The sequence below is a fragment of the Camarhynchus parvulus genome, chromosome 6, assembly GCF_901933205.1.
Source record: "Camarhynchus parvulus chromosome 6, STF_HiC, whole genome shotgun sequence".
NCBI lineage: Eukaryota > Metazoa > Chordata > Aves > Passeriformes > Thraupidae > Camarhynchus > Camarhynchus parvulus.
Genome location: NC_044576.1, coordinates 15,324,045 through 15,337,578, shown reverse-complemented (window position 1 = coordinate 15,337,578; position 13,534 = coordinate 15,324,045). Strand labels below are relative to the sequence as shown.

General features: G+C 45.6%; 1 protein-coding gene across 1 annotated transcript in view; it reads right to left on the bottom strand.

Moving 5' to 3' along the window:
• Nucleotides 1–13,534, bottom strand: part of SYNPO2L (synaptopodin 2 like) — a 34,944-nt gene continuing 21,410 nt past the window's right edge. The window contains exon 4 of the mRNA XM_030951636.1: nucleotides 1–6,632. Within this exon, the coding sequence (XP_030807496.1) occupies nucleotides 4,297–6,632 (2,336 nt within the window). The 3' untranslated portion in view covers nucleotides 1–4,296. The remainder of the gene's footprint in view (nucleotides 6,633–13,534) is intronic.

Below are 13,534 nucleotides of genomic sequence, written 5' to 3'. Positions count from 1 at the left end.
TGGAAAAAAAAAAGACAAAACAGAAAAGGAAAAAAAGTTATTTCCATAAACAAAGATGCCAACTCTGTTCATCTGGGGTCACATCTCTCACCAGACAGAGCACTGCTGCTGGGCTCCCATTTTCAGAGCACTGATGGGTCTCTTCTAGGAAAAGGGTTTAGTAGGGGTGCTGGATATTATAGCAGAAAGGGAGCATATTCTTTATGAGGAACAATCTTGCCTCACACTGTGCTCATGTCTGGCATCAGTGATCCCTCATCACACCAGTCTCTTCTGAGATGCTTCCTCCCAGGTGCTGCAGGATCTTGAGGTTATCTCTGGTATGTGTTCCCATATATTGAGAGGGAAGGGACTGTTACTTCTGAAGCAAAGATAAAACCCCTGAATTGCCAGAGCTGCAATGTGTAGCCTGCAGCATGCTAGAGAGGAGGGATGATAGGCAGTTTTAAATCAGAGCCCATGAAGACATCTTCAAATACTTAACAAGGGAACACTGGGGTTTGACCTACCACTGCAGCTTACAACTTAGCAGGTGGGAGCTAAAACTTTCAAACAACTGTTTATGTCTGTGCTTGTTCAACAGCTGAGGAATTAGACATTTGGAGAGGCTCAAGACAAGCTTACATATTTCAAAAGTATTCCTTATAACCTCACCTGTGACCTTTTTAACAGGCCAGTCACAGTGTTTTCATGAGCAGACATTAGCAGAGCTGCTTAAAGCCAGCAGTAGTTCAGGTTTCTTCTTTAAAACTTAACAGATGCATCTCAGTATTATTTCTCATCTCATGCTACTTGCAGCTACAGGCCTTATTTGGGATACACCACGAGCACTGTAGGCCTCATCTGCAACAGCCTCTGCTTCTGCAGATCAGTCCTGTGTCAGCATAGGATCCAGAAAAGTTTGTGAGGGGCTTAAATCTATTAAGCTACTTCGGTTCTGCTTCTAAACATAGCTTTGAAGCAAGGATGTAAGTAAAATGCAGGATTCCCAACCTCCTGGTTCTTTTCCTTGCTCTTGTATTTTATATTTGTTTTCCAGTCAAACCTAAATTTTTCATTTCCTGCCCATTACATTATCAGAAATGGTGGGGCAAATGCATTTATTCCACTCACTTGGATCACGATATTTAACATTGAATGGTGTTTGGCAATCACTCCTCAGCAGAAATCATTGTCTCCCAGAAATCTGGAGTGGGATCACTAAAATACTAAACCCATGCAATCTCCCGTACATACTGAGGCCAGACTTCTCTATTTTTCCAGTGGCAAAATGAATTTCCTGAGGCTTTCAGGCCCTGAGAGCACTTAACTTTAGGGGCCTGAGGGAAAGGGATACTGGAGTAAGATTCAAACTTTCTGAGGTTATTTCTTGACTGCAGAATTATGTTGAGCACCCTTCTTCTGGTCCACACAACCCCTCTCTATACCTGAGTTTGGTAATGCTTTCAGCCTGGGCTAATTTGTCTGTCTAAGGCTAATGGCTTAAATCACTGGCCAGGGACAGACAACACTCCACAAGATGAGAGACAAAGCTTTTGGAGCACTGCTACTTCTTGAGTTCCTTCTTAGAGCTTTCCTAGATCAAACAGAAGATTCCTCCCTCCATGTTTGGGAAGAGTCACAGAGGTTCAGTTTGCACACAGGTCTTCTTTTTTTTTTTTTTTTTTTTTTTTTTTTTTTTTTTTTTTCCCAGAAATGCTGGCAATGCAATGCAGTACAGGATGAGTGAGAAAGCAATCATCTGAGATAGGTTTTATAGCATGGCTGCTCCCCTTCACTGGAGCTAAATGGATTCTGGTGATCTGAATTCACTCTGAGGTGATGATTTCTCCTAAGACATCCTCTCTGGGGCTTTTCAGGGACACAGTCTCCTCATCAATTCAGGTTGGCTGCTCCTATGTCATACAACCAGATGCAGCATCTCTTCTGACTCAGCCTCACCTTTGGCCATTAACTCAAGGTATTCCCATGGCTTTTCTTACAATCCTCGCCCATGCTTGATAGTGTGCCAAGTAAGGTGTAAGTTCTGTCCTCCTCTCTTCCCAGCATGCTCATGATATGTTTCAGGCCCACCAGGAATGTGCACTGCAAACACAGGCATGCAAAAAAGTCCAGCCAGAGTGTGAAGGATTCAAAGGCAGAATTGTGAATTACTTCTTTTCTCTCATTCTCTCTCTCTGAAGTTTGTCCAGGATCAGAGGTGCTGGCTAGGTTTTCCAGCCTTCTTTTTCTTCACAGGAGAGCACACATGAAAAATCTCCAGGTGCTCACAGAGAAAGACTTTCAAGCCTCCAAGAAAAAGTGGAGCCCCAGCTATCATGAAAAAGCTGCACATCATAAGCTCTTGCTGTGCAGAGGAAGGTTGGCTTAGATTTAGTATGAAACAACACTAGCTACACTGCATACAGACTGCTTCAGACCCACTAGCATCCCTTTTTTTTTCCCCCCAGAACATATCCAAAGTTTGTGCTCAGTCCAGTCAGGGAATGGCTACTGCTTGAAGCAGAGGAGCAAGTCTAATGAGAGGGAGACTTGTCTCAAGGAGAGAGGGCTTTGAGACCCTCATTCTGCCTCCTGTACACATTCCTCTGAGTTTTGCAAAAGGCTGGGCAACCCTGACCCAGAAAGAGGTGGCAAACCCCTTCCCAGCAGCTGGGGCATCTGCTGTGTTTGGAGCCAGATTTCCAGGAGCAATGCTTTCTTGGTGTACTTGTGGGATCACACTGGAAAAGTGGCTGCTGGCAAAGGAGGATCACAAGCAGAAAGTAAATGGCTGGGGGTGTGTAAACCAGAGTATAGATGACATGCACACACACATGCACAATCCCTACTAAAATGCTGAATTCTTCCTTGGGAAGGCAGTGCTTTCTTCCTGTATGCCTATAGTGTAGAGATGAAGTTGGAAGCTAGCCTGGGACATTCAAGGAATAACCAGTACTGTTTCCCCAGCATCACCAGCAAACTGAACTCTGTATATGTGTATGAATGCAGATCCTCTGGGATTCTCAGAGCACTTCAGTTTTTTCAAATAAGCCCCACAATAATACCTAAGTCGTTTTGTATGAAGTTTTACTAGTGACTTTCTGTTTTCCTGACCTTCACTTCCATGCTGAGAATGTCTGTAAAGGCCCTCTGTTTTCCCCTCATCACAAAGCTTTCAGCAAGTTTTATGTCATGACCCATTTCTAATTTAGTCCCACTTCTGTCCTGGACTAAACCAAAAGATCATGAATGCGTATTCATGATGTGCGTATTCATCATGAATGCATATTCAGTCCTGCCTCATTTTAAAGCCAACTGTACCTCCTCCCATGCAATCCACCTTTCTACTTACAGCATCCATATCCTGTTCAGTGGGACTGATGCTGCAGGGCCTTTCTTTGTGCCAACCAGACACTGCCTGAGCTTAGCTTTGATTTTGTATATCCTTAAAAATGGATACTTCCTTCTGCAGTTCCCACAGGTGGTGATAGCCTCATCAAGTCCCCTCAAAGCCCCTCTTTGACAAACTATTTCCAGACCTGATAGTGGTAATTAGAACCAGCTAGGATGACTCTCCTTTTTAGCCCCAGCCCTGGTGACTGGAGGAACAGGCACACATGGGCACTCTCAGGCGCAGCCACACTGCCCACATGTGCACGGGCAAACACCACTGCTCACTCTGCTCTCTTGTCTTCTTTCCCATGCCCCCACAGAGGGAATTCTGGGAGAAATGTCCCAGGTGAGGCCCCACTTGTCCTTTCACTCCCTGCTGAGTGTTGCTGTGTGCATGTGTGTGTGCACACACAAGTGAACATGACAGACTGGGAGGATCAGAGAAGAACAGTCTCATGGGAAAGTTGCAGCTTCTGCTCTGTAATCCCACCTCTCACCCTTTCTTCCTGGAAAGCTCTTGCTTCCTACTTTCCTTCCATGCAGAGGTGACTTCAAAGCCCTTGGGAAAGGAAAACTGCTGCTTCATGTGTGTCTCCATGTGAGATAATCTCTGTCATTCACCCCTCTGGAGGTGGGTTTTGCTGCTGTGTACAAGTTCCCAGTCTTTGTGTACCACCACACACTTGCCCTCTCTCCACATTCTTCCTCCTACAGTAGCCACAGCCAGTAAGCCTTTCCATGAAGCATCCCATCTGAGACCAAGGGGAGGCTGGGGAAGGGGGTGGTGCTGAAGGGCAGTAATTTTTTGAGGGTTTTTTTTCTTCATTTTGTGTCACTCATCCCAATGTACTGAGCTGACATGAAAGACAAAACAAGCGCTATCTCTGTGGGGCCACAGACAGGATGGGAGGGGTGCCTGCCTCAGTGATGGCCAAAACTTGGCCTCCACACATTGGCCTGCATGCCTGTTCTTGCTGCAGAGAATTTGGGCCTGGCCACCTGAAACCGAGAGGCAGAGGCTGAGTTTGGAGGAGGTCCCTGTCCCACCTGTCCAGGCTCTGGGGAGCTCTGATATGGCTTAGGGGAGGGGCTGAGCTCCACCTGGAAGGGTGCTGGTGTAGCAGGGGCAGAAGAGGCCATTTCTGTTCTCCACAATGGCTCATCCAGCGTGGTGGCTGAGCGGGGCATGAGCACAGTGGGTGCCAGGCTGCTGGAGGCTGGCATGGGAGCCGGAGTGGAGAAGCGACGAATCTCTTGGGTCTTGGCTATTTTCACAGGGACCTGCTTGGCTGCCACAAAGGATGAGCTAGCCTGTGAGGTTGGCTGACCAGGAGTAGTCTGAGTGCTGGGGCTTGGGGGATCCCCAAAACAGAACATGGCTGACTTCAATTGATAGGGCTGGTGGCGCATTAAATCAATGACCTTGATCCCTGATTTCTGGCCGGGTGCCTTTTTCACTTTGCTCTCTGCTTTGCTAGCCTGAGATTTGCTGGCTGCCAGAGGATAGAAAGGGGAATGCATTGGGTTGTAAGCTATTGGAGGGGGAGCCCGGATGTTGGGTGAATATTTCCAGCATGAGGGTAGAGAAGGGGATGGAGAGGGGGTCCTGGGCTTGTACTCTGGCTTCGGTGTTGTTTCCACCACATATTTGTCCATGCGGCTCTGGCGTTTGGCAAAGAGCTCTGCCCCCTTGCCTTTAAGCTGAGGCATGTCCTGGGCCCCATTGACCAATCCAGCATCTTGCTGAGGCTTGGGGGCCACCGGAGGTGGGGTCTTGAACTTGCGGCCTGAGGACTGCATGAAGTTGCAGGCCTCAGCACCCAGGCTGAGGAAGTCCTCCTCAGGCCCAGACTCAAAGCCTGCTGCAGGGTGGTCACCCTTTGGCTTCTCATCCAGGTTCTGCACCAGAGACAGGAGCTCAGGGTTGGGTGAATTCTTCTTCTTCTCCTCAATCTTACTGAACATGGGTTTCTTGTTGCCCCGTCGGCGAGCCTCCTGCAGGATGCCTGTGCGGGGAGCTGGCACAGCAATCCTCTGCTCCCTGGAGGTTAAGGGCTCTGAAGGAGGCCGTGGCATTGCTGGAGTGATGGCAGGAGAAGGCTGCTTTGGCACAGGGGAACTGCTTCTCATGTGCTGTGATGGTGCTGGACTAATATACAATGAAGAAGAGGCTGTTCCAGGGACTCGTGGCTGGGATGCTGTGGAGGCCACATCCCCTCCTGGCTTTGAGGGAGCTGACAGAAAGATAGAGGTGGTGGATGTCCGCGCAGTGTTGGCAGAAGGCTTGACCTCTGAAGCGCTTCCTCCCCCTTTTGGCTGTGACTCCAGTGGTGATGTTGGTCTTCCTGGTGCAGGAATATACAGAGATGTGGAGGAGCTGACTGCACCACGCTGTGTTGGCACTGGTGCATTGGCAGGTGTTCCTGGAACCAGAGGTGAGAAAGGGGGAACCACTGTGCTTTGCCCACCCAGACTTTCAGTGGGTTTTTTGGGTGCTGGTGGCCTAAAGATGACAGAGGATGTTGCTGGACGCTGGCCAGAAAAGCCAGGAGTAAAGGGCCGTGCAGACCTGTTGAACATGCTTGTTGAACCTGCAGAGAAGGGGTCGGGGGTGCTTGGGGGAGGAGGGAAGAAAGTGGGGCTGGGGGCAGTCAGGAGCTGAGTGGGGACAGTGGCTGGCTGCTTGCTGGGCACTTGCACAGCTTCCAGGTGGATGCTGAGGGGCACGTTGTCTGCCTTCTCTGGCACAGGCATATCTCCGTTCACTGTGCCCTGCTTTGGCTGGGCAGCTGGGACAAGCTCTGGGCTCTTCTGCACTGGAGCTTTCTCAACTGTGTACTTCCCAGCCCGTTCCCTCTGCTGCTCAAATAATCGTGCTCCTTTACCTGAGGCCTCACTCAAACCTTTTTGCTTCTCTTCCTTCTGTTCAGAGTCAGATTTGGACTTTTCAATGTCTAGGTAAGTGTTGTCCCAGTCTGAGTGATTAGTTAGGCTTCGGGCATCAGAGAAAGCTTCCTCATCAAATTCAGATTCACTGGTTGGAAAAACTCCGTCTTCCTCCTCATAGGAGCGGTCTTCATCAACACTGCCAAAGCTTACCAATGTATACTTCTTAGCCCTCTGCCTGCGCTTCTTAAACATCAGCACCCCCTTGGAGTGGGGGTTGGGTGCATCTGTCAGCAGGGATGCAATGGTTCTGCACTTGGTTTTGGCTTCCTTCACATTCTTCTCCTGGATGCTTTCGTGGCGGTGGAGCTCTGAAAGAGATAGAAAGAGGCACTCTGAGAGATCAGAAAAGGTTGGGTGGGCAAAGGTGGACAGTGAAATGGCTATAGGTGTTCTAGTGCACATAAGGGGAAACACAGCCCTTGCCCTTTTTTTCATTCCACTTTTGCTGATTATATAAACTGTCTTTATAAACTGTGTCTTTATAAACTGTTGGTAGAAAATCAGGAGCAGTTTTCTCTTTCCCTGCAAACACAGTAGAAGTCAATGCAGGTGTGGGGAGGGAACTCTTCCCACTCTGATGGCTGGTCTAAGTTTCCTCATCAGACCTGGGATTTCCCATTTCTGAAGCATGTGAACAAGAGTCCCGGACATTTTTACAGTACTTCCCTTGCTTGTGGAAATTTTTACCATTTATTTTTCACCCTGAAGGTGGAGCCCTGCTTTCTGTAGATGTTCCTTCTACCATTTAGAGGACTGCATGTGTGCAAAAGGAGAGGTGCTCTGCAGGCACAGCAGGGCTGCTCCTGATCTAAGCCCTGCAATGTCAGCTCCAGTCAGTGTTGTGCAGCAGCATTGTGTGTGGGCTGTTTGCTGCTCTGCAGCAGCCCTGCCACTGCAGGAGGCAAAGGAAGAATGATTTCATCCTTGCTGCAGTCTCTTCCCTGTGCCCCATGCCTGGCAAGGAAGAAGAGTATTTGCTCCTGAGCAAGAATCCCAGATCCCCACAACTGATCAGCCAGACCAGAAGGAAATCCACTTAGACAGGCTTGCTTGGAAAAGACACCACCTGTTGGGACACTGGCATAAAAGTGTGGGATAATCATTTTCCACCTGCTCTGTGGTCAGTAAAGCCCCAGGGAGGAACACTGTATCCTCTGTCTTTGTGTGCAGGGAAAGCAGGTGGTGAACAAGATTCAATAATAAAACCAGACTTGTCTGCCCTAATGAAAGAATGGACATGCCTTGAATCACTGTTGAAGTGACAGAAGAGAGAGGAGAGGAGAGGAGAGGAGAGGAGAGGAGAGGAGAGGAGAGGAGAGGAGAGGAGAGGAGAGGAGAGGAGAGGAGAGGAGAGGAGAGGAGAGGAGAGGAGAGGAGAGGAGAGGAGAGGAGAGGAGAGGAGAGGGAGAGGAGAGGAGAGGAGGAGAGGAGAGAGAGGAGAGGAGAGGAGAGGAGAGGAGAGGAGAGGAGAGGAGAGGAGAGGAGAGGAGAGCTGCAAGGCAGTACTGAGGGATGATGTTAGTTCAAGAGATGATGGAAGCTGCTCAGTCCTCTCAGGATCTCACTTCTGATCATTTTATCACAAAGCATTCATTCAACATGAACCTGTTAATGTCAGGGTAACCTGCAGTGAGGGACAGGGAGCTTAGTTAAGAAGTTTACTAGTTTTCCTGAGGGCTGCATTCTCCCAAAACCTTTCTAGTCTACACAATTGTGGTGTCATCATTCCATACTGCATCAGTGTAACCACAGCAGAAAGAGCTTCCCTTTCCCACCCCATGCTGAAAATGAAGTGATGATTTGCAAAGCAGTTATCCTTCCAGGAAGCTCTCAAAGTTTGCAGCCATTCCATAGCACATGCTGCTGCTTTGGGACTTCAGCAAGGGGAATTCTGTGGTTTGAGATCACTTCATGTGGATGCACAGTCCGTTCCTCTCCTTTACACCCAGAACTAGAAACGGGAAAAGCAACACTGAAATGGCTAATTATTTGTACTCGCATTTGCAAAGTGAAGGCTCTTTGCAAAACTTTCCTTACAGAATAACTCCACCTTGCTGAACCAAGACTGAGGTAGTGTCCAGGTTTTTGTGTAGATTTAGTGTTCTCCAGGGCAGTCACAGATTTGCCCTCAAAGACCTGCTCTCCATTGTAGAAACAAACGACAGTCCCTGAAGGTCTGCCCACTTCATTTACAAATCTGCAGCCTGTGTCTCTAGGGGTTGTTGACAATGGAGAAAATAAGGGAAGTTGCTACAGACAACCTTACTAAAAGCTCTACCTTACCTGGTGGTATTTTGCTTCTAAATTTACAAGGAGAAAGAGCAGCACCACAGAGTCTTAGTCAAGTGCAGAATATGTAAACTCTGGCCTGAGTGACTCACAGGAGGATTTCTAGCATCAGGAGTTACCAGATAGGGAGCAATACCATTCAAAGTGATGTCTGCACAGCTCTTTCTGACAGCAGACTACCGTGGAAATGCCAACTCTAAACTCTGGGCTAGCAAATACTGTCAGAGAAAATGTAACAAAAGATGGTCTTTAACTCCACCAGCCTGTAGTCCTAGCTCAGCATTAGGATTCATGTACAACTTCCCTAGAAAGTTGCTCTGAACTGTCCTGTGCTCTGAAGGAGCTGGCAAATAGGGTCCTCTGGGACCTGCTTCTTACCTCCCTCTTTTCTTCTTCCTACCATTCTCCTCATCAAAGGCTAAAGCACACAACTAATTACACCAGTCCTCCCAACAGAAAAATGGTCATGCTATTCAAGCTACAATCTTCCACAACAGTTTAAGAAAAAACAGGAAGAGAAATCTCCCTAAGATGACTTGTAGAAGGTAAAGAGCAAGAATGAAATCAGAATAGGCAAAAGAATGAGGTAAGGAGAGTAGACTAAAAAAAGTAGAGGAAAGGAAAGAAGAAAGGAAGAAGAGAAGAGAAGAGAAGAGAAGAGAAGAGAAGAGAAGAGAAGAGAAGAGAAGAGAAGAGAAGAGAAGAGAAGAGAAGAGAAGAGAAGAGAAGAGAAGAGAAGAGAAGAGAAGAGAAGAGAAGAGAAGAGAAGAGAAGAGAAGAGAAGAGAAGAGAAGAGAAGAGAAGAGAAGAGAAGAGAAGAGAGAAAAGAAAAGAAAAAGAAAAAGAAAAAGAAAAAGAAAAAGAAAAAGAAAAAGAAAAAGAAAAAGAAAAAGAAAAAGAAAAAGAAAAAAAAAGAGAAAAAAGATTTGTACCTGCATAAGGCTGATCCAAGCTTGAGAAAGTAGAGTCCAGACCTGGAGAACTGGGCATGTCACAAAGCCCGTTTAATTCACAACTCCCCATAAACAGAAAGAGAGGCAATGAGAGACGAGCAAAGCAAAGCTCTTCTGGAGCAGAACCAAAACTCTGAGATGTCCAAGCTCTTTGCTATCAGTCCACAGGCCTTTTAAAGCCTCTCTTTTGTCTCGTAGGCTTTGCTGCTGAAAGCCATGAGGTCACTTTGTCTATTTTTGTCCTCATAGCTTCATCACTGAGCAGTGTGATGGACATTGTCACCTGGCACTTAAACTTATTCTTTCCCCCTCCCTGTACTCCCTGTAAGGAGAAACTCCTATTTTTTATTTTAAAATAACAAAATATACTCTATATTATCACAGCTTCTATGGTGTAAGCTTCAGGTTAGAAAGGTGCAGGCTTCAAGTTAGTGTTACCAATGCCTCAATGTCCAGCATTTCTGTGCCAAAAAGCCCTTCAGAGAGATAAAACTAACACAGTGTGCATGTCCAACATGGAGAGGCAGAAGAAACCTGCACAGGAGAAAAATAAGTTCCCTTGCTTGAAACTCTCAGAGAGCACTCAGCTCCAGGTAAAGAGGAAGAAAAGAGAGCAGGGGCTTTCCTGTGTATATCAATTTTCTTCCATGTCTGAGGAGAACCTGTCCACAATTCAGATTTCTGTTGTGTACACAACTGAGGAACATTTAACAGAGGAGCATTGGGATTCTGGATGTGTGCAGTCAAGCTGTTTAGCTGAATTAAAACAGCAGAGGCTGCTACCTACACTGAAAGCATGGTTGTGCCCAGGGAGGGTGACAGAGTGTTTGGAAACCAGGGAGTGGTGTTTTGGCAGCACCATTCAGAGCTCCAGCACAGGAGACTGAGAGGTGTTGAAAGATGACATGATGATAGTGAGGACTGTGGTGGATGGAAAGGAAGGGAATAGATGGTGCTGGGAAGTCTGTAGATCTCTGCAGTTGTGGTCTGCTCAGCATCTCTTCACACTTCATCTAGGTCCTGTCTTACCACTCCTTTCTGTACTCCAGCAATAGCTCCTGTGAGACAATCCCAGAGCCGTGCCCAAGGGACACCCTCCCATGACTCTCCCTTCCAGCAGCCCCAGCCTTAGCAATTCTGTAGCCTTGGCAGACAATCTCCAGTGTTAGAGAGACTGGGAAAATGAAGGTCTGACCATACATGCTGAAATCCAGCAGCCATCACTGCACACCAAGACAACTCCCACAAGGCAACACTGCTGTAGAGAGACCTGTCATGTGTCGTACAGAGGCTCTTAGAGCAAGAGCCATGAAAGTGGTTCAGTCTCCTCTTTGATGAATATTTACATATATAGGGATATATGTATATATATATGTGTCTTTGGGGAAACCTTTTAATATTGATACATATCACTGAAATGAAAATACAGCTCAGTCTCTTGTAAGAACATTCATATGGAATAGATAAAAGAGTAAAAGGAAGGGTTATAAAACTCTTATAAATTCTGTTGGTGTAGTGAATAATTTCTATAGAAAACCTTTTGTTAACTTCTGAAGCACTTATGTCATGTACACACTGAATTCTGTTGGAAAAAAATCCACAAAAAGGAAAAATTTCTATTAAGCAAAACCTATGGAAGCTTTCCTCTTAAGTTTCACTGAAATTATTTTTGTTACCTAATTACAGTAAAGAGAAGTATAAAAAGTACAAATCTTTCCAAGATCAGACCTTATTAAAAGAAAGCATTTTAATGCCCAGGCAAGCTACTGAACAAGCAGGCTTACATGAGGTCAGATACTGTTCATGTTCTCTAGGAAACAAAAACCAGTAAATTTTATTATGAAGACCGAATTCTAGAAAAGCCATTACTATAGAAAATAAGGTACTCTGCTGCTTCTAGAGATAAAGAGCCTGTTCCTCTGTGATGAAATACTACTTGTCAATTGCTTTTTTCATATGGGGTCACCTCGAATTTTGTTCTTCCAGCTATTTATGTTAGACAAAGTCATTTTTCCATGGCTAATGTTGCAAATATCTCAGTAAGTCATTAGAGGCTACAGACATCTCATACTTTACATACCTGAAGTCCTTTCAAAATAAGATTTGGATGGGTTATATTGACCTTCTAAGTATTTCCCTTGAAAGTTTCAACCTTTCAAGCTTTGATCCGTATTTAAATTGCAAACAGTTAAGCAGAGGAGTATATATTTTCCCTCAAAGTAAAGCTAAAACTCTTGGGATAGGAAATATTTGTCATTCTTGGATATTTTCACACTTCCATCATATAACCTGTGCATAATATAAAACACAGATATGGCTTCAGCTCCAATTTAGGATGCTACAGACAAATGCTACAGTCCTACTCAAGTCTGCAACACTTTAGCGTGTATCTGAAGTTAAATAGTTAAAATACTTGTCAAACCAGTGTTTCTTCTTAAATGGCTAGTGATTTTAAATGTGCCAGTGAGACACTGCCCCACTGCAAAATACTGGTTTTGGAAAAACAGAAAGAAACAGGCTTTTCTGAAGGTAAGTTAACAGCCCAGGGAAAGGTAAGTTAACAGCCCATTCATTTTGTAGATCTTTGAGCATTTTTAGCCATACTGCTATTGGAGAGCTCTGTTAGGCGGAGAGGATTTAGAGACATCACTGTACATGGCTGCAATATCTTAGTCTCATGGTATCCTGCTGGAGACTTGAATAGCCTTTTCATTCAAAAAATCTCTCAGCTCGGTGACAGTTTGCCCTTCTTTCTGAGCTGGATGGAAAAGTAAGTGCAAAAGTGCAAAGGGTAGCACACATGGCCAGTTTTTCTGTGCTGACAGCTCACACCTGGGCCCTGGATATTCCCTACATAGCCCTCTCCCAAAGGAGAACTTTCTTTTGCCAGGATAGCACCTGCTTAATGCACTAGTGAATCTGTCTTTTGCAGTTTTAGCCCAATTTCCTTTGAGAGGTTTATGCAGTCAATGCTGCACGTCTTTTGATCTTATCCATTTCATGCTAATAGTGTTTGAGTCCATTTGCTAATTTTAAGAGTCTGAAGTCACAAAGACACAATGCTCCTACAAGTTTACATGGAAATAGGAGGCTCAGCAGAGGAGAGACCCCACCATAGGAAGCAAGAAGCCTGAGTGCAGTCTTAATTTGGCATCAAAAACTGAAGAACACACACACACACACACACAAAAGCTTTCTCATTTTGAATGTGAGAGACAGACATCAGACAGATTTGCATTTACTAGACATGAGAGAATGAGTTCTCAAATACAAAACATAAATTAAAAGAATGCCAGGATCTGCTAAGTCTACTGCTTACAAAATTGATGTCTGACAGCAGGATACCACTGATTGATCACATCTTTTGTCTTTCAGTCTATCCAACATCTACTCCAGTAATACTGACAAGTATATGCTCACCATCTCACTATGTGGACTTGATTAATCCACTTGCCATATAGTCTCATTAACCAGTTGATTTTAGTCATTTTCTGCAACTATTCAAGCTCCTGCCACATTAAAAATTCTAGCCTTTCATGAGACAACTGTATATCTTCCATGTGTTATGTCATCTGCCAATTAATACACAGCAATCTCCACTGAATCCCCGTGACACCCATTGAAAATGGTATTATTGCCATTTCCTGTTACTGCTTGCTAGGTACAACACCCAAGGGAAACAAGCCACATTTACAAAGCTTCACTAGCAGGGATTAGCATCTGAAAAAAGCAGATAGGAAGACAATAGTGGTGTACCTGGGAACACTTTTGAGCTCCTCAGTCCAGGTAACCCCCCTCCCTCCCCTGTGTCTCCCACACACCTGGGTTTCTCTGGGAAGAAAAACCAGAGAGAAGCTGCAAGGTGTCTCAGCTAGGTTCCAGATCTGAATAACAGCAGTTTGGGGGCTGTGGTGTGCCCCACAGTACATGCTGCTTGTTCCGTCTAGGTGCAGCCAGAGGATAAGATC